This window comes from Malania oleifera, chromosome 13 (genome assembly GCF_029873635.1).
Source record: "Malania oleifera isolate guangnan ecotype guangnan chromosome 13, ASM2987363v1, whole genome shotgun sequence".
NCBI classification, from domain to species: Eukaryota; Viridiplantae; Streptophyta; class Magnoliopsida; order Santalales; family Ximeniaceae; genus Malania; species Malania oleifera.
In genome coordinates this window covers 8,262,155-8,286,158 of record NC_080429.1, presented here as the reverse complement: position 1 = coordinate 8,286,158, position 24,004 = coordinate 8,262,155, and the positions used below count along the sequence as shown (strand labels likewise).

General features: G+C 37.3%; 1 protein-coding gene across 1 annotated transcript; it reads left to right on the top strand.

Annotated features, from left to right (window-relative positions):
• The first annotated feature begins 655 nt into the window (after positions 1-655).
• Positions 656-22,801, top strand: LOC131145670 (probable serine/threonine-protein kinase At1g01540). The gene is made up of 7 exons (XM_058094871.1): positions 656-1,212; positions 21,047-21,148; positions 21,275-21,397; positions 21,487-21,657; positions 21,790-21,913; positions 21,995-22,204; positions 22,318-22,801. The coding sequence occupies exons 1-7, from the start codon at positions 656-658 to the stop codon at positions 22,381-22,383; spliced, it is 1,353 nt and encodes a 450-aa protein (XP_057950854.1). The 3' UTR covers positions 22,384-22,801.
• The last annotated feature ends 1,203 nt before the right edge of the window (positions 22,802-24,004 follow it).

Sequence of the window (24,004 nt, the reverse complement as noted above, 5' to 3'; positions counted from 1 at the left end):
CTATTATGTTCTTTACCTTTATTTCGTTTGACTCTATTCTATTTGATTTCATTTTATTTTCATTTTAATGTAATGTTAGAATTCAAGACGTTATTTACAAATTAAAAATTTTAAGAAAAGAAAAGAATAGAAATGAACTAACAAATTTGTATTTACATTGTTGATTATCAAATAAAGTGTAAAAGAAAAGAAATTTTTTTTTTATTTTTACAAATGATAAATATTTTTTTTAAAAAATTAATAAAATTTTTAAAACATCATTTTCTTTTCTTTTTGTCAAATAAAATTCAAAAAATGGAAGGAATATTAAAATGAAGCAAAAAGAATTTGGAGGTGAAATGGGCTGGACTTGCTGTATATCCAACCGAGCAAGCCTCTTTATGAGCCCAAAAAATTCTAGTATCCAAGCCCAGCCCAGCCTCCTCATCAACCCAAAATAATAATAATAATAATAAATGAAAATATAATAAAATTCGAAAAACCGTTATGCGGAGGCCGCTACTGAAGGAGGCATGTGAAGACTTCCCGTGTGACTGAAAACCAAGCCTCCTCTGTTCTACAAACCTGCACACCTTCATATATACTCTCAACGTTCTTCCCATTTCCTCTCTCTCTCTCTCGCTGCATTTGATCTGCTGTTCTTAATCAATTATCCATGTTCTTTCACGTTTCATCTCTAAACACCAACCTCTCAAAGCAAATTACCTCATTCTTCGGCCTCAAGGCATGGCTCCTAATCCTGATTTGCATTGCTCTGTTTCTCCTCCTGCTCCTCTGTTTCCTCTCTCTGTTCATCCTCCTCCGTCGCCGTCCGAATTCTCCGCCGCTCCCCCGCCGCTGCCCCTCGAAGCCCGCAGCCCCCAAGCATTCCGGGAAGATCTTTCGAGGGTCCTCGCTGGACGCGCGGCTTCTCTCCCCCTATGCCTCCAGGATTGAGAAGAACTCCGCCGAAACAGAGCGCCGGGTAGCCTTCTCCGGCGAGTGGTCGGCCCAGGAAACCGGAACAATTGGGGCGGATTTAGACTCTGTTGCTTGGCGGCTCCGTGTGTTGTCGGATCCCAGGTGTGGGAATTACTTCCCATTGAGGGAGATCAAAGCGGCGACATACGAATTCGCTAATGAGAATCTGATCGGAGCCGGACATTGTGGAATTGTTTATCGCGGCGTCTTATCGGAGAACACTCCGGTGGCAGTGAAGTTGCTGAGTAACAGGTACCCGGAAAAATGAACTTGAACTTCTAATATATTTTCCATTTTTATTGTTTCCTATTATTATTCCGAACTTGGACCTTATTAATTAAGTTAAAATTTTGGTTTGAGGGGAGAAAGGTTTTGCTAATTTTTAGGTATATCTTTTATTTGGAACATGAAATTGAGTGTTTAATTGGAAATTGTATAAATTTAAATAAAATTTATTATAAAATTACATTAGTTTTAGTATAAATTTATATAAAATTACAAATTTAAAATCTAAAATATATATTTTCAAATGGAGATCCTACGAAAAATAAATTGAACAAAAAGTAAAAGTTGTTAATGATAATATAAATGTTGAATGCTTGCCTGTCTACTAATTTGTAGGTAGTTGAGTTCATTATTTTCCTCTAATTCTTAATTTGAAGCTTGAGCACAACTATCCGGCATGTGTATTGAGTTTGGTTGGGCGAATAGGTTATGTATTGAGTTTGGTTGTATATATTGAGCGAGCTGCCTCTCCATGCACACAAAGGCTCATACTTTCATTAGGGAAAGATGATTTTCTAAAAAAAAAAATGGAAAAGATTTTGTTAATCATTTTTAATTTTTTTATAAATATAATACTCTTAACATTTCATAGAGTCTGTTGCTAATGAAGCATTGTATAGGGGTTCACCCCACATCGAGGGAGAGGGAGTTTCCAAGGAAAAAAAACTTGGTTCTTTTGTAAAGTACGTCTTAAGTTATTCATAAATAACATGCTAAAAAAAATATTAAGAATTCCACTTACGAGTTTGTCCCACATTAATAAAATAGAGTAGAAGATAAGTGCCTATAATCATGGTTAACCCCAAGGCTTGATAGACTTAAACTTTTGAGTTAAGTTGGCGTTCACTTATGTGTATTAAACTCACCCGTAGACTATTTTGGTGCTAATAAGTGGTATTAGAGTTGACGATCCATAATTCTTGCTAGTGACATTATAAGAAGTTAAGATTTGAAACTAATTCTTTTAACGTGTTAACAGTTAGAGGATTAAGTGCGTGGCCGAATTAGGCTCAGGTGTTCATACATGTGTTCCTACAAGTGTAGAGATATGAAAAAGAAAAAAGAAAAAAAAAAAAAAAAAAAAGGAGTGGTGATGAGTAGACTCCCATTGTTTCGTGCCTTTTCCCATGGTTGAGTAATGACTTCTAGTTGGTTATATAACAAGTAATGACTTCTATTCAAGGGGAGTGACACAAGCGAGGCGGAGATATTGAGAATTTCACTCGCAAATTTATCCCAAATTGAAAAAATAGAATCAAAGATTTGTGCTTATATACATGATTAAGCTCAAGATCTAATAGACTTAAGCTTTTTGGTTAAGTTGATATTTACTTATGTGTATCAAGTCCACCCATTGATTCCCCTGATGCTAACTAGCAATATCAGAACCGATGGTTTATAACTCTAGGCATGCCACATTGTAAAAATCAAGGTGTAAAATTGTTGTATTTGGTGGCTTATTTCTTGAGTAGTTGACATACACAAGGAGGAGAACATAGTTAATATCAGCAATCTAAGGGAAACCGTCGATGGTTTTACTGAAATCTCAGAATTTCTGCTCTCGATATCTTTCCGTCGAAGCAAATCATTGATGGGCTTCTGAAACCGTCGACGGTTTCGTTTGGGGCAGCGAGGCTGAATTCAAAATTTGAATATGAACGTTAAGTTGGTTGGGTTTTGGGGCGAAACTTCCAAAGGAAACTTTATTTATACACTAGTCTGAGTATTTTGAGAGAGAGAGAGAGAGAGAGAGATCATTGTAAGATGTATTGTAGTGTGTGTTCTTTGATACTTACATAGTGAAACTTTGTCGATTGCTCCCGCGGATGTAGGCATTGATGAATCATGTAATTCTTTGTGTTGTTGTTCTTGCTTTCATATATACTGTGTGTGTGTGTTCCATATTTGTTCTTCATTGTTGCCGCGTTTAATTTTTGCTGTGCAAAATCCAAGTTTATTCACAACAATTGATATCAGAGTACTTGTTGTTATGGCAATCGGGTACTTCGTCTATAAAATTTGACGTTTTCAAATTTTATGTAACTGGAAACTTTGGTTTATGGTAGAGAAAAGTAAAGATTTTCTTGTGCAACAAGGGATGGTAAAGGCCTTGTGTGGTGTTCAACCGAAGAGTATGGATGAGACTAATTGGAAAGAATTAGATGTAAAAGGTTGTTGCAACAATACGATTGTGTTTGGCCAATGAAGTGCTTTATCACGTCATGGACGAAGATTCTCCTGCGGCTGTTTGGAAAAAGTTTGAAAGTTCGTACATATCCAAATCTCTTACTATGACGCCCTAATTTTTCATACCAATTTTTTTTTTAATATATTTACAAATAGTCATCATCACATATTGTCCACGACAACCTCTAATGCCACAATACATAACCCGACCCGAAAGTGGGTACCGAGTACACAATCATATTCATACACACGAACCTAACAATGAAAGTCATTTCATATATATATATATACATACCATAGTGAATACACATACCAGAGTATCAACTTTGGAGCATTTCTCGAAAAGCTCAGTTTAAAAATCTACTCTGCTAGATGTGTAGAGAATCTTCCCTAGAACACCGTAGCGGTCTCCGTTTGTCGATACGGGCTAAATCTGGGCCGGATTTGAAGAGAGAAGGGAGAGGAAACATTTTAGAGAGAGAAAATCAGAGGAAAATAAGTTTTTGTCAACGAGTCATAGAAGGAACTTCGTCGATGAGATATTGCGTTCGTTGACGAAACTTAAAATCTGAAATATGCTCACTTAAGATCTCTTCGTCGACGAGGGACTAAACTTCGTCGACGATCTCTAGAAGAACACTCGTCGATGAAGACAAGATATTCGTCGACGAGGTCTGCCATTTTTCTTTCCAAAATTTTCTCCTTTTCCCTTATTCTTTATTTATTTATGCCATTTATTATCTTCCTAATTATTTAATCATTATAATTTTTCCAGGTCGTTACATTCACCCATCCTTTAGAAAATTTCATCTTTGAAATTTCTTTACTAATCAATCATTTCCTCGTTTTAGACATTCATTAATTCACTATATCCCAATATTTATATCAAAAAAAATTTCTACATTATCCATAATTAAATAACGTCATCATATGAACTTCCAAATCATCCATAACTAAATTAAATCATAATTATCTTAAATATAAACCTATACCTGTGTTCCTGGCATTCTCTGACTCAGGCTGAATCAACGAGTATACTCGTGCTGGACCACCTCTTCCTAGTGGTACTTGCTGTTTCCCCCAGTTCTGATTCGGTACAGGTACAACAAGCAATGGTTCCTGACAATTCTTCTTGATATGCCCCGACTTACCGCACCTGAAACAATTAGGAGTCCCAAACCAGCATTCACCCCTATATCTTTTGTTACATTTCTAGCATGCAGAGTAAAACTGATTACCCTGATAACCAGGATAACATCAATCTTCTGTCTCTTGTCTTGAGCCCACTACATCTTTCCCTTTCTTCCCCGATCCTTGACTAGCCTCAGTTTGAAAACTAGATGGTGCATGCCTTTTTTTTTTTTTCTGCTTTGTAGGCTCTGTACTGCTCTAGATGCTCTTTTCTAGCACCAAAGCCTTATCAACCAAGTATGAAAAATCATGGACTTGGAATCCCACCACCAGCTCATAAATTATGCATCTTGGGCCTTTTTTAAATTTCCTAACCTTTTTTGGCTCATTCGGGATCAAGAACGGTGCGAAGCAAGATAGCTCCACAAATTTCGCTGCATATTCCCCAATGGTTATATTCCCCTAGGTCAAGTTAGTAAACTCTTCAATCTTTTTCTTTATGATAGATAAAGGAAAATACCTATCAAAAAACAACTCTTTAAATCGCTCCTAGGTTAGCGTTATCTTTACCAGCTTCTGTTCCTCTAGTAGCTTCACAGAAAGCCACTAGCGTTTTGCATCTTCGGTCATCTTAAATGCGGTATAATGGACCTTTTGCTCGTCCATGCAGTCGAGTACAACCATGATCTCCTTTATCTCATGTACCCAATTCTCTGTAACCACTAGATCAGGTCCTCCTACAAAGGACGGAGGGTTCATTCTCATGAACTCCTTGATGTTGCAGCCCTGACCTGCAGGTGGACAATTTTGCTCTGTTGGATTCTTCCTCATTTTGACTCTAATCTACTGGGCCATACCTCGCAGCATTGCAGAGGTATCAATGTCCTCTTCACTGGAAGTCTCTGAATCATCCCTTCCTTCAGCCTCTACATCCTTATATCAATGTCCTCTTCACTGGAAGTCTCTGAATCATCCCTTCCTTCAGCCTCTACATCCTTATATCTAGGATCCATCATGAAAATAAGACAGGAAAGAGATAAGAATTCCATATCATAACCCCAACAACACAATCATTAAATTTGATTCCAATATACATTCAAATTCTCCATATAAAGACCAATCTCACAGCTTAGAAACGAAATCATCTAAAGTTTACTGTGGCTTTTCTGAGGCCGTCGACTGCTTCAGAAAAATCATAGGAAACTGTCGACGTATTTCAACCTCTAAACTACAAAACAAAATCTTATACTTCTCAACTCCTAACTTATTCATCTAATATCCTCATCCTAACTGTAACGCCCCAGAACCACCACGTGGGGCCCAGAGTGTTGTGAGACCAACACGTGTCTCAAACACCATTCACGTAGCGGAAATAATTAAATAACCTCAAACAAAATACTAGAGTTTTATATATCCATATGCGGATTCATATAATTACAATCTCATTCTTCATATTACAAAAAAAAAAAAAAATTAAATATATTAAACATAAAACTAAATACATATCCATTTTGATATATTCAACTCACAAAAACTAACCCCCGCACTGGAGCTATCTAAATTCAATCACCCGGAAAACCTGAAAAAATTAAATCATCGACGGGGTGAGACTCCCCTCAGTAAGGAAGAAATAATTTACAACAGTGTGTGGCTGAAGTGTTTAATATATAATTAAAATATCCATACAAATGCATTCATAATCCAATAGCAGCCAGGTAACACTTTCATAATCACATCATGGTCAACTTCTCTGTCACCTGATCATATGCCCACATGTATAAATATTTTTACTAATAATTCCCAAGAATAGGGAAGTCCATCTGCCCATACAAGTAGATTCCCTTTGTTCTAGTACTAACACCAGGGCACTCACCTTTCTCAGTAAGCCTTCGGGTTATATATCCAGATAACGTCCCCGAGAATAGGGAAGGTCACCCGCTCATACATGTGGCTTCCTTCTACTCTGGTATCCACAAATAATCACCAGAGTACTCGCCTTCCTCAACAAGCCCTTGGGTGGAGTAATCTATTTTACCTTAAATACTTAATTAAAGTTACTCATAACCATTTCCAATCATTTCAAAGAGTTCCACACACATGTGCATACCATAATCAATCCATACAAGATAATTCACACAGTCTTCAATCATACCCACACAGGGTCCAAAACCATGCAGAATACAACGTCCACATAGGATTGGTCCACACAGGACTATCAAACATATAGCATACATGTCCACACAGGATTGGTCCACATAGGACGCAACACAAACCATCCTGTTCATGGAAAATAGGTAAACAAACTCCTCATTCCACTGCCAATGTTTACCCCCAATATAAACGCTCATATAACAACCTCCTCATACCACTGCCAACATTATATGAAGGTTGTATCAGGTACGATATAACGACCTCCTCATACCACTGCCAATGCTATATCATAATTTACATGAACCACAACACAAACCAATAGTAAAACCAATCACTCAACACATCCACGCAACTACCACGGTATACACAATCATCTAGTATTTTCAACCAAACAGAGTTCGCAACCCAACAATATTCGCAATCACAATGATTCCTCATTCCATAGTACTCACAACCATTAATTAGCAAAAATGGTTTCAAGTCACACGATTTTTCCCAATATATTATATAATTAAAAACAATATTTACATTACTTGCGCGGTTCAAAAAATTATACTTAAATATGTAGAATTTATACCCAAAATTAGTCAATTTAAAATTAGTAAAAATGCTGTTATAAAATATTTCCCCATACCCGCTCCTTGGGATTCCTACTCAAAATAATAATAAAACCTCAAAATTATCTCAAAATAATAATAAAACCTTAAATTATCTCATTTACCCCTTGGCTTTGGGATGTTTCCCCAAAAACTCTAAATCAATGATCAGCTCCCGCAACTTTGCAGAGAACGATCCTACAAATCTCATGGTGGTTCTGGATCGTCAAACCGGGTCAAATCCAGCTCGAAATCAAAGAGATAAGGCAGGGGAGTCGTGGTTAGAGAGAGAAACGAGAGGAGAAATGGTTTCTTTTGCTGAAAATATGATTTTTGCCTATTTATAGACAACTTGCCATGTGGCCTTATCGACGAGACATCTGGACTCGTTGATGAGCCCAAGACCACCACTTATGGAAAAAATTGGGAGCTCATCGAAAAAATTCAGAAATGTGGGAACCTCTCTCAGTAAACCCTCGTCTACGAGACAAGCACACTCGGCGACGAGGCTCAGAAGATTGCTCGTCGACGAGAAAATCTAGTTCATCGACGAGCGCCTACTTATTATCCTTTAAAATATCTTTTCCCCTTTCTTCTATTTTCTCTTTTTCCTTTTATTATCTTTCTTATTATTTTAAATAGTTAAAATTTTCTGGGTCGTTACATTAATTGATTCCTATACTTTGGTATAAATCATCCCTAAGTTTGCAGAACCCAAAACCTATTGCTCTGATACCAAATTGTAACACCCCGAACGTGAAAACCTGGTTCGGTGTGTTATACCTGAATAAACCGTGCTTCGTGGTGCCTTGAACCCGCCTAGTGGGACCCGGGTGCCACGTAATCCATTTTCCTATACCTGTTATTCCATTAACAATTATGCATTGGAAAACATAACTACAATCCTCAATCAATATAATAACAGAGTTTTTCTACATCTATCTACATTCCATATAAACCATTCATCCACCTGTATCCACATATATACATATCTCCTAAAACAATATTCACAACTTCCAATATTCACAACTCAGAAGATTTAAAACATAAAATATAAAACCTAAATTTATACATCCCAAAAGTATCATCAAGTTTATACCTTTTTTTCCTTTTTATAACCCAAAAATACTATAATAATCCTGAGCTCTCTAAGCTCGATCCAGTGGAGGTCCTGAAAAAGATAAATTTGTATTCGGGTGAGACACATCTCACTAAGGGAAGAAACAATATATTAAATCAGCGTGTGACCAACATGAGGTTTGTAAATAACGTATATATGTATATTCATCATTTGCAAATCATCATCATAATTTCTAAAATCATTTTCTAAACCTGATCAAACACATGCAAGGTATTTTACCCACGAGAATACCTAAGAATTAGGGTGATTACCCGCCAATACAAGTAACACCCCTTTACTCTGATACTTGAGGCAACCAATGGTCACAACTAAAGCATATCAGGGCACTTACCTTACTCAGTAAGCCCTCAGGTGAAAAAGTAATCTCGTACTCACACAGTTCATACAAAGATTTACTAAAAAGGCTCCCGAGAATAAGGAAATTTACCCGCCCATACAAGTAATTTCCCTCTGCCCTAATACGTTATGCAGCATACTGCTACATCTGATACCTATTAGGACACTCGCCTTTCTCAGCAAGCCCTCGAGCGAAGAGTTTGCCCCGCCAATATACATACATATCATACTAGCATGAATACTGATCCTATAATAATACATTACTCTGTGTGTCATTTATCTTACATTTGACTTTACATGGCTTTTTGTCATTTTACATTATTCACATTTCACATTTCATTTCCATTTCATTTCATTCTTTCATTTTATACATTCGTACTACAACTTCTTTTAGTTGTACATCAGTTAGTCCACATAAATATGCGCTAAATCTGCTACTACAGCTCCTTTTAGTTGTCATCAGTTAGTTTATAGCTCCTTTCAATTATTCATCATTTACAGGGTTGCATTAACAATCACATGCAGCATAATCTATATAACATTTTTATTCTCATTGCATTCCTTATATAACTTGTATCTCATACATATAACATAATTCAACATAAAATTTCCATTTTACTCATGCCACACAATTTAGCAATATATTTCAAACATGTTCTGTAAAATAAGGCAACCCTCATTTATCATTCATATACAGAAAATATATCTTTAATTTCCTATACAATTATCCTGAAAAATCTTTCACTTTCATCAGTCCATTTTCAAAAATACACAAGTAATAAAACAACCATAGGCTTAGAAATTATAATTTAAATGGTTGGCATTTTAAACCCATATGAAAACATATACATATATACATAACATAATCCATTTATCCGTTTTATTCATAAAACTTGGTTTAATATATATTCCCCCTTATCTTCTTTCTTGAACTACGCCAACAAGAACCTTAGAAGATGCCTGTGGTGCTGACCCGAACCTCGAATCAAAAACCCTAATTTAATTAGATAAGCCGCAAATAATCTACTATTTCTGCATTTTCTCAACTTATAACCCTTAAATAAGCATTTAAAACCCCAAAACTAAGAATCCTAACCCTTACCTTAACTTTGGAGCATTTTTTGAAAAGCCCAATTTAGAAATTTGCTCCTCTAGATGTGTAGAGAATCTTCCTTAGAACACCATAGTCGTTTGTTGATTCAGGCAGAGTCCGGGCCAGATTTGAAGAGAGAAAAGGGAGGAAACATTTTAGAGAGAGAAAATAGGAGGAAAATAAGTTTTCTTCCCCAAGATGCTTCCCCAAATCCTTTTATACACAGTGTTGCCACGTGGCCTTGTCGACAAGAAGATAGGATTCGTCGATGAGTCACAGAAAGAACTTTGTCGATGAGATATTGCATTCGTCGATAAAACTTAAAATCCGAAATCTGCTTACTCAGGATATCTTCGTCAATGAGGGACTGAACTTCGTTGACAATCTCTAAAAGAACACCCATAAAAAAAGACAGGATATTCATCGACGAGGTCCGCCATTATTCTTTCCAAAATTTTCCTTTTTTCCCTAATTATTTATTTATCTATTCCATTTATTATCTTCCTAATTATTTAATCATTATAACTTTTCCAGGTTGTTACACTTCATACCTCCATATGCCAGAAGGGAGACGGACCCGACCTAACATTCTAAGGTCAAGGTGGAATTTCACTACCATCCACCATCTCTCGGCTTCTTCTGTCAGTTTATACGTGGCAAATAGAACCCTCTGCTCCCTAGTACACTGTAGCACTGCCAACACCTTTTCAATCTCCTGCATCCAATTCTCTATGACTATAGGAATAGTTCCTCCTAAGAAAGCCAAAGGATTAATCTTTGCAAACTTCTCAATCGTACATCCATGGCTTGCAGATGGACCTACTTGCTGATTGGAGTTTCTGGTAATTTCAGCCATGACTTGCTAGGCCACGCTGCGTAATACTACGTCTGAGTCGCCATCAATTGCACTTGAGGGTCCAACACCCTCACTACCACTTGCATGCACGCTACCACCTCCAGGGTCCATCCTAAAAAGACAATAAACTTGGCTTTAGGACCCTATTACCATAACATTTCTAGCACATTTCATCTAACTAGTATATAATATCCTTAATTAATTTATCATCTCTATTCTTAATTCAAGGTTCAATCTTGCAACCTGGCACCCAACGCTACAATAGTTTGCTATGGCTTTCTTGAAATCGTCACCCGAGGAAAAACACATAAACCATCACGGAAGTCCTGCATCTAGACTACAAAACAAAACCTCAAATTCCTTTCTTCTATACCCTGGTATTGTTTTCGTTGCATTCTAGAGTCTACAGAACCTAACAACCTAGGCTGTGATACCAAACTATAATGACCTGCCTATTTACCATAAATTTTTTTCCTCACATACATAAATATCATTCTTAATAATAACCCTGATACCAATATAGCAAAATCAACCCGAACCCGTGGGTGTCGGGGACGCACCTGTTATACACAGTAGACACCTAAGTAGTGAAAATTATAAAATTACATCCATAACAAACGATACCAGAGTTTTACTACAATCCATAACATTTCTGCAAATATAATATAAAATCCTCCAAAAAACCAAAAGGAAAAACTAGGATCATAATAAAAAAACCATATGACCCTAGCTCAGTAACTCACCCTCCTACCGGGGTAGTATAAATTATCTCTACTGACGCAGAGCTTGGTATACCTATCTATCTGGGTTCTCTGCAATGTTTTGTAAGCTGAGGTGAGACACCTCTTAGTAAGGGAAATAAATTAATATCAGTTGTGTGCTGGTATGAGTATATTCGTACTATAATAGATAAACAATACATAACACTTGTCTGGATAAAAACTGGTGGTATAATACTGGGTAAAACATACATAATCATGATCATGTTAAATCATACAATATTTCAGTTATTATAAAATCATTTGCTATAACTGATAGTACTGAAATATTACCTAGGATGGATAACTAGCTTATGTCATGTATTACCACTCATGACTGGGTTGTGCAGTCCAAAGGCGGGACCTGACAATGACTGGCCGACCACTACCAAATCAAATATGTCTATAAGTACAATGGACCCAACCCACCCTGGTCAGGACTGTCAGGGGGATGTCTACAACACTACACTGAAGCCACATCGACTATCCATCTCCCACACTCTCTACTGGCAAGTGTGGTAGCATTAGACTGAACTGAACTGAATAGCTACGATACTAAGCCCTGAATACTGATCTAAACTAAACCATTCGAGTTCTGATAACATATAGTATTTTTACATATACTGATTTAACATGAAACTAGATTGATAGCATTTTTCTGAATTTTGACATATCATACATAATCATGGCCTTGCGCTGAATAACATACATAATTACGGCCTTGTGCAAACTCTCAATCACAGCCTTGTGCCGAGTATATTATAACATACTAAACTAAAATTTTGTACTATTTATTATAAAATTCTGAAACCATAATTTCCTATATTATATATGGTTTTCCTGAAAAATTGTTGTAAACTTGATTTTACTGAAAATATGACGTAACATAATATTCGTAAAATGATACTCATGCCACACAGTCTTAAATAATATTAAAATTGAATACCTAAGTTGAATATATTTCTGATTAAATATTTTAAAACCATTTTCCTATTCAACAATAGTATTCCCAAATATTCTAATATAATATACATAATTACTGTAACTATATGCTGTTTTAAAATAATAAATTTTCGTAAGAATAAACTGACTTAATTTATCCCCTTACCTGACTACTGAGAAGCCCACAAATTTAACTAAATTTGCACCTGTGATGTTCCCAGCTCAACACCCTGAAATTCACATTTTTCCCCAGCAAAACTTCAGTATTATTTCGTCTGCTACACCTCCTCAGTCCAGAAATACAAAATACCTTATAAAACTTAAAATAATTAACTTATCTACATTTTGAGATGGTGCCCAAATTGGCCCAACCAACGATCTACTCCAGCAGATATGAAAAGAATCTTCCCAGTAGTAGCGTGACGGCTTCGGATCGCCAAATCGGCATGAAATGAGGCTAGATTTCTAAAGAGAAGGAGAGGGAAACGAAGTTAGAGAGAGAGAGAGAGAGAGAGAGAGAAAGAGAGAGAGAGAGAGAGAGAGAGAGAGAGAGGATTTCTGCATGTTCCTCTCACTGAAAATGAGTTCTTTGCCTTTTATAGAAATTCTTGCCCATGTTGCCTCATTGATAAGCCACATCTCCTCGTCGATAAGTCTAAGAAGGAGTTTCGTCGACGAATGCTTATCCCTCGTCGATGAAATTCAGGCCCTGGGAAATAATCTCTCGGTAAGTTCTCATCGACGAGACGCATGTCCACATTGACAAGCCCAAAAATTCCCAATTTAAAATTTCCTTTCTTTCCTCTCCTTTTATTATTTAATTGATATAATTCATTGGTTTTCTACATTCTCCCCTCCTTATAAAAATTTCATTCTCAAAATTTACTATTTGTATTGACACCATCCTTTAAAGAAAAATGAGCTATTTATTTTATTACTTACCCTCACTTGTGATGGAGTAATACCATGGTTACATTTAGGGTCCTAAGAGATTACAAATACATAAACTAAAATTCTCCCAAAACCAAAATACTACCTACTACCAAAAGATTATTACATGTACTGATTAACCTGCAAAAGGAACATTATATACTTATTTGCATCTTTTCTTAATTACTACTAAACCCCACTGAATAAATGTAGGTATTTATGTCGTATCTGCTCCTCGATCTCCCATGAAGCTTCCTTTACCACATGATTTCTCCACAGGACTTTTATTAAAGGAATCTTCTTATTGCGCAATTCTTGTTCTTTCCTATTTAGAATCTGCAATAATACCTCCTCATACGTCAGAGTATCCCTGAGCTCAATCTCACCAAAATTGATCACATGCGAGGAGTCTAGGATGTATTTCCTTAACATGGAAACATGAAATACGTTTTGTATATAGAAAAAATGGGTGGTAAGGCTAGCCTGTAGGCAATTGACCCCACTCTCTCAAGGATTTCAAAAGGGCAAATAAACCTAGGGCTAAGCTTACCCTTCCTTCCAAATCTCATAACTCCCTTTAATGGAGCTATTTTTAAAAACACGTGATCTCCCGTATCAAATTCTAGTTTCCTGCAGCGAGTATCAGCGTAACTCTTCTGCCGGCTCTGAGCTGCTCTGATCTTGTCTCTGATGAGCCGAACTTTATCATATACCCGCAGCACTAGCTCTGGCCCCGCAACTCGCTGCTCACTCATCTCATCCCAGTATAATGGAGAACGACACCTTTTTCCATACAATGCTTCATAAGGTGTCATCCTGATGCTAACCTGCTAGCTATTATTGTACGCAAACTCCACCAGTGGCATATACTTGGTCCAACTACCCCCAAACTCTAGCACGTAAACCCGTGGTATATCTTCAAGAATCTGGATCATCCTCTCAGTCTGCCCATCTCTCTAAGGATGAAAGGCCCTACTGAAGGGTAACTGCCTCCTACAAGCTCTTCCAAAATCGTGAGGTGAAACGTAGGTCTCGGTCTAATATTATAGACATTGGCACACCATGAGAACGAACTATCTCCTGTACATAAATCTCTGCCAGTCTGTCCATGGAGTATTTGATTTTAATGGGAAGAAAATAGGCGGTCTCCGTTAGATGATCCCCGATCACCCAAATTGCATTCTAACCATGCAATGCTGACAACAGCCCCATAAAAAATCCATAGATATATGATCCCACTTCCACTCCAGAATGAAAAGTGGCTGCAACTGACTCGCCAGTCTCTGATGCTCAGCCTTAACCTGCTGGAACATCAAGCACTGTGCTACAAACTCAGCAATCTCCCTCTTCATGTTGCTCCACTAGAAAAATTCCTGAAGGTCACTATACATTTTTTTACTGTCAGGATAAACTGTGTATAGAGATCTATGAGCTTCCTCTAAAATCGTTCTCTTGATATCAGCATCTACAGGCACACACAATTCGGTGCGAAACCTTAGAGCTCGATCATTTGAAATACCGAACTCCTCTCCCTAACCACCTGGTACGCTGGCTATTACCTCTACTAATTCTGGGTCCTCTTTCTGAGCATCTTTAATCCTTTCCTTTAACGTAGGCTACACCACTAAGTTGACAATAAATTCCTGAGGATCACCCTCTACCAATTCTACACCGAATCTCTCCAAATCCATCTAAATCGGATGCTGAACCTCCATAGCTGCCAGTGCTAGTCCCACTGATTTCCTGCTCAGAGCATCAGGTACCACGTTTGCTTTCCTTAGGTGGTAACTAATAGTGCAGTCATAATATTTAATAAGTTCCAACCACCTCCTCTATCTCATGTTCAGCTCCTTTTGAGTGAAAAAGTACTTCAAACTTTTGTGATTAGAGAATATCTCGCATCTCTTACCATACAAGTAATGCCTCTAAATCTTTAACGTGTGTACCACTGCAGCCAATTTCAGATCATGGATAGGGTAGTTATTTTCATATTCTTTCAACTGTTGGGAAGCATAAGCTACAACCCTACCATGCTGCATCAATACACAGCCGAGCCCTTTCAAATGCGCGTCATTGTAAATTACATAGCCATCACCCCCCGATGGAATCATCAGTATTGAAGCAATGATGAGCCACAACTTTAATTCCTGGAAGCTTTGCTTGCATTCATGATCCCATAAAAATCTGGCATTCTTCCTGGTCAATCACGTCAAAGACCCTAATAGTCATGAGAATCCCTCTATAAACTGACGGTAATATCCCGCCAATCTTAAGAAACTCCTGATCTCTTGAACGTTCCTTGGCCTTTCCCAATTTACCACTGCCTCTATCTTACTAGGATCTATAGATATTCCATCACCAGATATAACATGCCCCAGAAATGCAATGTTCTTGAGTCAGAATTCACATTTACTAAACTTGGCATATAACTTCTTTTCTCTAAGCTTTTGCAATACATGTCTTATGTGCGCCTCATGCTCTTCAAAACTTCTCGAGTATACCAGTATGTCATCAATGAAAACTACAATGAATTGGTCTAAATACTGATGAAAAACTCTATTCATCAAGTCCATGAACACAGCAGGAGCATTCATCAATTCAAATGGCATGACCAGAAACTCATAGTGGCCATGAATCCGAAACGCTGTCTTGGAGATGTCCTCTGCTTTGAGTTTCACCTGATGGTACCCAAAGCGTAGATCAATCTTCGAATACACCTGCGTACCTTGAAGCTAATCAAATAAATCATCTATATGGGGTAGAGGATACTTGTTATTGATTGTTACCTTATTAATTTCCCTATAATCTATATGCATCCTCATGGAACCATCTTTCTTCTTTACAAATAACATTAGAGCTCCCCATGGTGATACACTGGGCCGAATAAAACCCTTATCTAGTAAGTAATGCAACTGATCCTTTAGCTCTCCCAACTCTGCTGAAATCATTTTGTAAGGAGCTTTAGAAATCGGTGTCATCCCCAGAAATATATCAATAAAGAAATCTACCTCGCGATTAAGAGGCAACCTGGGTAGCTCGTCTGGGAAGACATCTGAAAACTCCTTCACCACTGGCGTATTAGCAAGCTTTAATTCATTTTATGATATTTCTTTTACAAAGGCCACGAAACCCTGACAACCATCCAAGAGTAATCTCCTCGCCTATATGACTAATACTAACTGAGGCAGGGATTGCACTTGTGACCCCATGAACCTGAATTCTAGTCCTCTTGGAGGTCTAAATATCACTTCTTTCAAATGATAGTCTATACTGGCGTAGTTAGCTGCTAGCCAGTCCATACCAAATATTACATCAAACCCATGCATGTCAAACACTATCAAGTCAATTGAAAAGAGTTTTCCCTAAATATCAACTGGATAGCCTTAGAGCACTCTACTACACCTCACTACTGACCCTGTTGGTGTAATTACTAATAGTTCGGTGTCTAACAACTGTGTTTTTGCCCCACATAATCTAATACATCTCATAGATACGAACGAGTGTGTGGCTTCTGAATCAAACAATACAATAACTTTAAATGAAAGCATGCTAATAATACCTGTCACCACATCACCGGTTGTCTCAACATCACCTGGCATCAGGGCATAAACTCTTGCCGGAGCCGTATTCCTCTGGTAACCTCCATAAGGCACCTGATAACCTACTCGAGCAGGTCTGGGAGCTGGAGCAGCTCTAGCATGAGCCTGATAATCCCTCATCATGTGCCTTGGCTCCCCGCATCGGTAGCAGATGCCTCACCCAGCATGACACTCTTTCGGGTGTTTCTTTCCAAAAATCTGACCGGCTAGGATGACTGCGTACCCTAAATCCCATGGTTCCCAAACTCCTGTTTTATATCCTTATAGTAGCCACCCTTCTTCCACAAACCCCGACTCCTGTTTTCCCTTATTCTTTATTTATCTATTCCATTTATTATCTTTCTAATTATTTAATTATTATAATTTTTTCAGTTCGTTACACTTTAGGTCTTCATGTGTTAGAAGGGAGACGGGCCCAACCTAACATTCTAAGGTCAAGGTGGAGTTTCATTGCCGTCCACCATCTCTCAGCCTCTCCTGTCAGTTTATATATGGCAAATAGAACCCTCTGTTCCTCAGTACATTGCAGCACTGCCAACACCTTTTCAATCTCCCGCATCCAGTTCTCAGCGACTGCAGGATCAATTTCTCCTGAGAAAGCTGGAGGATTCATTTTTGTAAACTTCTCAATCATACATCTAGCCTGCAGATGGACCTACTTGCTCCCTAGAGTTTCTAGAAATTTTAGCCATGACTCGCTAGGCCACGTTGTGTAATACTGCGTCTGAGTCGCTACCAGCTACACTCGAGGGCCCAACACCCTCACTACCACTTGCATGCGCGCTACCACCTCCAGGGTCCATCGTAAAAAGACAATAAACTTGGCTTTAGGACCCTATTACCATAACATGTCCAACACATTTCATCTAACTAGTATATCATATCCTTAATTAATTTATCTTCTTTATTCTTAGTTCAAGGTTCAATTTTGCAACCTAGACACCTAACCTGATAATAGTTTGCTATGACTTTCTTGAAATCTTCACCCCAGGAAAGACACATAAACCATCACGGAAGTCCTGCATCTAGACTACAAAACAAAACCTCAAATTCCTTTGTTCTATACTTTGGTATTTTTTTCGCTGCATTTTAGAGTATATAGAACCTAGCAACCTAGGCTCTGATATCAAACTGTAATGACCTGCCTATTTACCATAATTTTTTTTTCTCACATACATAAATATCATTCTTAATAATAACCCTGATACCAATATAGCAAAATCAACCCAAACCCGCGGGTGCCGGGGACGCACCTGTTATACACAACTGACACCTAAGCAGCGAAAATTATAAAATTACATCCATAACAAATAGTACCAGAGTTTTACTACAATCCATAACATTTTTGCAAATATAATATACAATCCTCCAAAAGACCAAAAGGAAAAACTAAGATCATAATAAAAAAACCATCTTACCCTAGCTCAATAACTCACCCTCCTACCAGGGTAGTATAAACTATTTCTATCAATGTAGAGCTCGGTCTACTTGTCTATCTAGGTTCCCTGAAATGTTTTGAAAGATGGGGTGAGACACCTCTCTGTAAAGGAAATAAATTAATATCACTTGTGTGGCGGTATGAGTATATTCATACTATAATAGACAAACAATACATAACACATGTCTGGATAAAAATTGGTGGTATATTACTAGGTAAAACATATATAATCATGATCATGTTAAATCATACAATATTTTAGTTATTATAAAATCATTTTCTATAACTGATAGTATGAAAATATTACCTAGGATGGATAGCTAGCTAATGTCACGTATTACCCCCATAACTGTGTTGTGCAGCCCGAAGGCGGGACCTCACAATGACTGGTCGACCACTGTCAAGTCAAATATGTCTATAAATACGATGGGCCCGCCCCACCCTAGTCTGGAATACCAGAGGGACGTCTACAACACTACACTGAAGCACATCAACTATCCATCTCCCACACTCTCTACTAGCAAGTGTGGTAGCACTAGTCTAAATTGAACTAAATAGCTACGGTACCGAGCCCTGAATACTTATCTAAACTAAACCATCCGAGTTCTGATAACATATAGTATGTTTACATATATTGATTTAACATGAAACTAGATTGATAGCATTTTTCTGAATTCTAACATAACATACTGAAATGAAATTTTGTACTATTTATCATAAAATTTTGAAATCATAATTTCCTGTATTATTTATGATTTTCCTGAAAAATTGTTGTAAACATGCTTTTGCTGAAAATCTAACATAACATAATATTCATAAAATGATACTCATGCCACACAGTCTTAAATAATATTAAAACTAAATACCTAAGCTGAATATATTTCTGATTAAATATTTTAAACCCGTTTTCCTATTCAACAGCAGTATTCCCAAATATTCTGATATAACATACATAATTACTGTAAATACATGCTGTTTTAAAATAATAAATTTTCGTAAGAATAAACTGACTTAATTTATTCCCTTACCTGGCTACTAAGAAGCCCACAAATTTAACTAAATCTACACCTGTGGTGTTCCCAACTCAACACCCTGAAATTCACATTTTTTCCTAGCAAAACCTTAGTATTATTTCATCTACTACACCTCCTCAGTCTAGAAATACCAAATACCTTATAAAATTTAAAATAATTAACTTACCCAAATTTTGGGATAATGCCCAAATTGGCCCAACCAACAATCTACTCTAGCAGATATGAAAAGAATCTTTTCAGGCGTAGCGTGGTGGCTTTGGATCGCCAAATCGGCGTGAAATGAGGCCGAATTTCTAGAGAGAAGGAGAGGGAAACGAAGTTAGAGAGAGAGAGAAAGAGAGAGAGAGAGAGAGAGAGAGAGAGAGAGAGAGAGAGAGAGAGAGAGAGAGAGGATTTCTACATGTTCCTCTCGCCAAAAATGAGTTCTTAGCCTTTTATAGAAATGCTTGTCTACGTGACCTCGTCGACGAGCCACATCTCCTCGTTGACGAGTCTAAAAAGGATTTTTGTCGACAAACGCTTATCCCTCATCAACGAAATTCAGGCTCTGGGAAACAGTCTCTCGGTAAGTTCTGTCGACGAGAAGCATGTCCACCTTGACAAGCCCAAGAAGCCTGTTCGATGACGAACGCGCTACGTTCGTCGATGAGACCCTACTGAATTCCTCCTTTAAAATTTCCTTTCTTTCCTCTCCTTTTATTATTTAATTGATATAATTCATCGGGTCTCTACAAAATCTATGAAGGGAACTTTATTTATACACTAGTCTGAGTGTGTTTTGAGAGAGAGATATCATTATAAGATGTATTGTAGTGTGTGTTCTTTGATACTTACATAGTGAAACTTTTCTGACTGCCCTCGTGGATGTAGACATTGCCGAATCACATAATTCTTTGCGTTGTTGTTCTTGCTTTCATATATACTATGTGTGTGTTCTATATTTGTTCTTCATTGTTGTTGCGTTTAATTTTTATTGTGCAAAATTCATGTTTATTCACAACAAAAATTAATTCTCTTGACGTGATAATAGTTGGAAGATCTATTGTGTCACTGAGGCCAATAAGGATCATCTAAACTTAGTAGATGGATCTGAATGAGGTTAAGACATGGGAGGTATGATTGGTTTGAAGGCGCATGGAGTACAATCTGAGACACATATGGTTTAGGAATAAGATCCACTTGAGTAACTGTTTGAGAATTGAGCTTACTCTCACGAGAAAGATGGTTGATAGTGTCTACATCCATTGAATTTATATGTAGTCTTTGCTATCTTTTTAATGGAAAGACGTGAGACATGTAGCTGCCTGGGATCGCACTCTCAATAACACATTTGAAGATATGATGCTAACAAGAGTGGGACCCACCTATCATATATCTCACATCTAGGCAATAAACTCAAGAACATGTGGATATATGTATAAAAGCTCTTATGTTAAAATTCTGAAATACCCTCATTTAGTAATATAATGACATTATGTGCGGCTCCAATATACATAAGACATGATCTCTTTTTAATTTTTTTGGTCCTTTTCTCTTCCTCTGTAGCTTATATTATGAGCACATTACCTTTGGTTTCCTTTTACTGATTTTGAGAATGACAAATCTTCAGTTGTCAAGTTGAGGAATTCAAAGTAGAAGTGAGGATAGTTGGGCATGCTAGACACAAGAATTTGGTCAAGTTGCTCGGATACTGTATGGAAGGAGACCAAAGGTATCAACCCAATATTGAATTCTTTATCTTATTGCATTCAATATTTTTTCTAGCTAGGGAGACTTGAATTAAAGACTGAGATCCCTAAACCCTTCATACATATCCATACATTTTACATTTTATCAGGATGCTTATTTGTGAATACATAGCTAATGGTGATCTGCACCAGTGGCTTCATGGGCACAGAGGCCGAGTCAGTCCTCTTACCTGGGGCAGACGGATGAACATCATCATTGGAATGGCAAAAGGGTGACCCATATTATCCCCAGACAGCATTTTATTTCTTCTTTTTCCAAAAATTTATGCTCATACAGTTTAAAGGTGGTGTGTTTCTGCAGATTGGCCTACCTACACGAGGATATCGAACCGAAGATCGTTCATCAGGGCCTAAAGTCCAGCAATATACTGCTTGATCATCAGTGGAATCCTAAGATCTCTGATTTTGGGCTTGCAAAGCTCTTCGGTCCCGAGTGGAATCATCTGATAGCTCACACTATGAGAACATCCGGGTCAGTCTTTTTTTTTTTTTTTTGGGTTCCAAGTTTAGGATGACAGGGATAAAATGATCCTAGCTAGTTCATTCTTTTTGTTTTTCCCCTTGGATTCCTTTGGTGACATGAGTTGCATCAATTAATTTCTAGCTATGTAGCACCAGAATGTGCTTCTACTGCTGTTTTGACGGAGAAGAGTGATGTTTATAGCTTTGGGATTTTGGTCATGGAGATCATTTCAGGGAGGACTCCCATAGACTACAACAAGTATCAGGTGATAAATTTGACTTGGACCCCTTTTGACACCTGATTTTTTCCTTCGACTAATGAACTTGAAACAAATTTGTAATTGCAGGAATGCTTGATTGACTGGATAAAATCGATGGTTGCGAGGCAAAACTTCGATCACGTAGTGGATTCCAAGTTGCGCGGAGTACCTTCCTTGAAGGAACTCAAGCGAATTCTATTAATTGCTCTTCGGTGCGTCGATCCAGATCCAGAAAGTAGGCCTAAAATGGGAGATGTAATCCACATGCTAGAACCGCGAGACCTGCTGCTTTATGGTGTATGAACTTTGAACTGCCAAAATATGAATTTGTGATTACTGAGTGTCAACAAATTACCGGTTCTTTCCAATTCCCTAATCCCTTTTCACAAAGTTTGACTGGTGTAATGCAGGAACATCAAATTAGGAGAGCAGCTTCTTGCCGAAACTACCCAACAAGAGATTTCAACTGTTGCTGAATTGGGTAATGTTGGTTTGACATAGAAACTGCGCAGCAGCTGTCATTGTTGAAAAAACAATTTCGACAAAACTGAAATGTTGGGTTAGGCCTTGGATAGTTCCAAGTTAATTAGAGCAAGTTTTCGAGTTTATTTTCACTTCATTTATTTTTTTGGGTTCTTTAGATTAAGCTGTCAAGTGCTATTTTTTCATTTATAATTATCTTCATTCAATAAACAAATGTATGGTAACCACCTCCTCCTCCTCCTTCTTCTTCTTCTTCTTCTTCTTCTAATCATGTTTCATTTTTGTGCAATTCCAAATTGTTCTTCTTTATTTGCTTGCTGATTATAGCCTGCAGCTTTTTATTTTTTAGGTTCTGTATTGAGCTTGGAATTTGACAAATATGTCATGCAATAAAATCTCAAATTGCTGTCAGTTTTTGTTATTGTATTTTAATATTATTATTATATTTTTTTGTGTATCATAATAATAATATTATTTTATCTTTGAAAAGAAGATGTACCTTAAATTGGGTTATGGTCATTTATTCATGTATATCACAAATGAACAAGATTAATTATATGAATGTATCTTGAATCTAGAGTTGTATCTACTTAATATATACATAACTTATTGATTAAGTACATGGAGAATGAAGGGTCATTTTGTACCTATAAATAGACCCTTGAGGCATTAGCACAACACATCAATCTCTTCTCTTCATTCTTATCATATCATCCTTCTTTTGACTCTAGAGAGTTTGACAATCAAACAAAGTTTTTTTTTTTTTTTTTTGTGGAGTTTCAGACTCCTTTGTTTGTGCACAATTAGAGAGTCATACGATTCAAATCGAGCTGTTGTATCCTAGGTGTAACGAACCAGAAAATTTAATTGATAAAAGTAATAAAAGAAAAGGGATGGAAAGGGAGAAGGGAAGAAAAAAAAGAATTTTTAAAGAAGTATCAGCGAGGACTTGTTGACGAACCAACCGACTTCATCAACGAGCATCCTTCCTTGGCTCGTCGACAAGGACGCATGTCTCTTCGACGAGGATTTTCCAAGAGGGGTTTTAAACATATCTAAAATTCGTCGACGAACTCGCGTCTTCGTCGACTAATGTTCTTCTTGGGATTGTCGACGAGTACACGTGTCTCATCAATGAGGCTCTGCCTAGCTTTCATTTTCAGTGAGAAATGTTTTTGGGTTTTCACTTTCTCTCTCTAAAAATGGCCTCTCTGCCTTCTCTCTTTGAATCCGACCCGGATTTAGCCCGTTTCAACAATCGGAAGCTACCACGAGACTCCTGAGAAGATTCTCTACAACATAGGCAGAGCAGATTTTTAGTTTGGAGTACTTGGGAACCACTCCAAAACCAGGGTAAGTAGGTTATTTTCAAGTTTCATTAATAATATGGAGTATATAAGGCCTAGGGAATGATAAAATAACATTTTGTTGAAGTTTGGGTTGTTAAACTTGTGTTTTTGAATTAAGGTCTAGGTGAGTATCGCAGGCGACATTACGAGGTTTCTGTGGGCGTGACTTAGGAAACCAGGTAAGGGGAAATACGTTATAACAATTTTTATTAATTTTAAACTATTTAGTTTGATTATAAATTTTATAAATTTAGGTATACTTTTT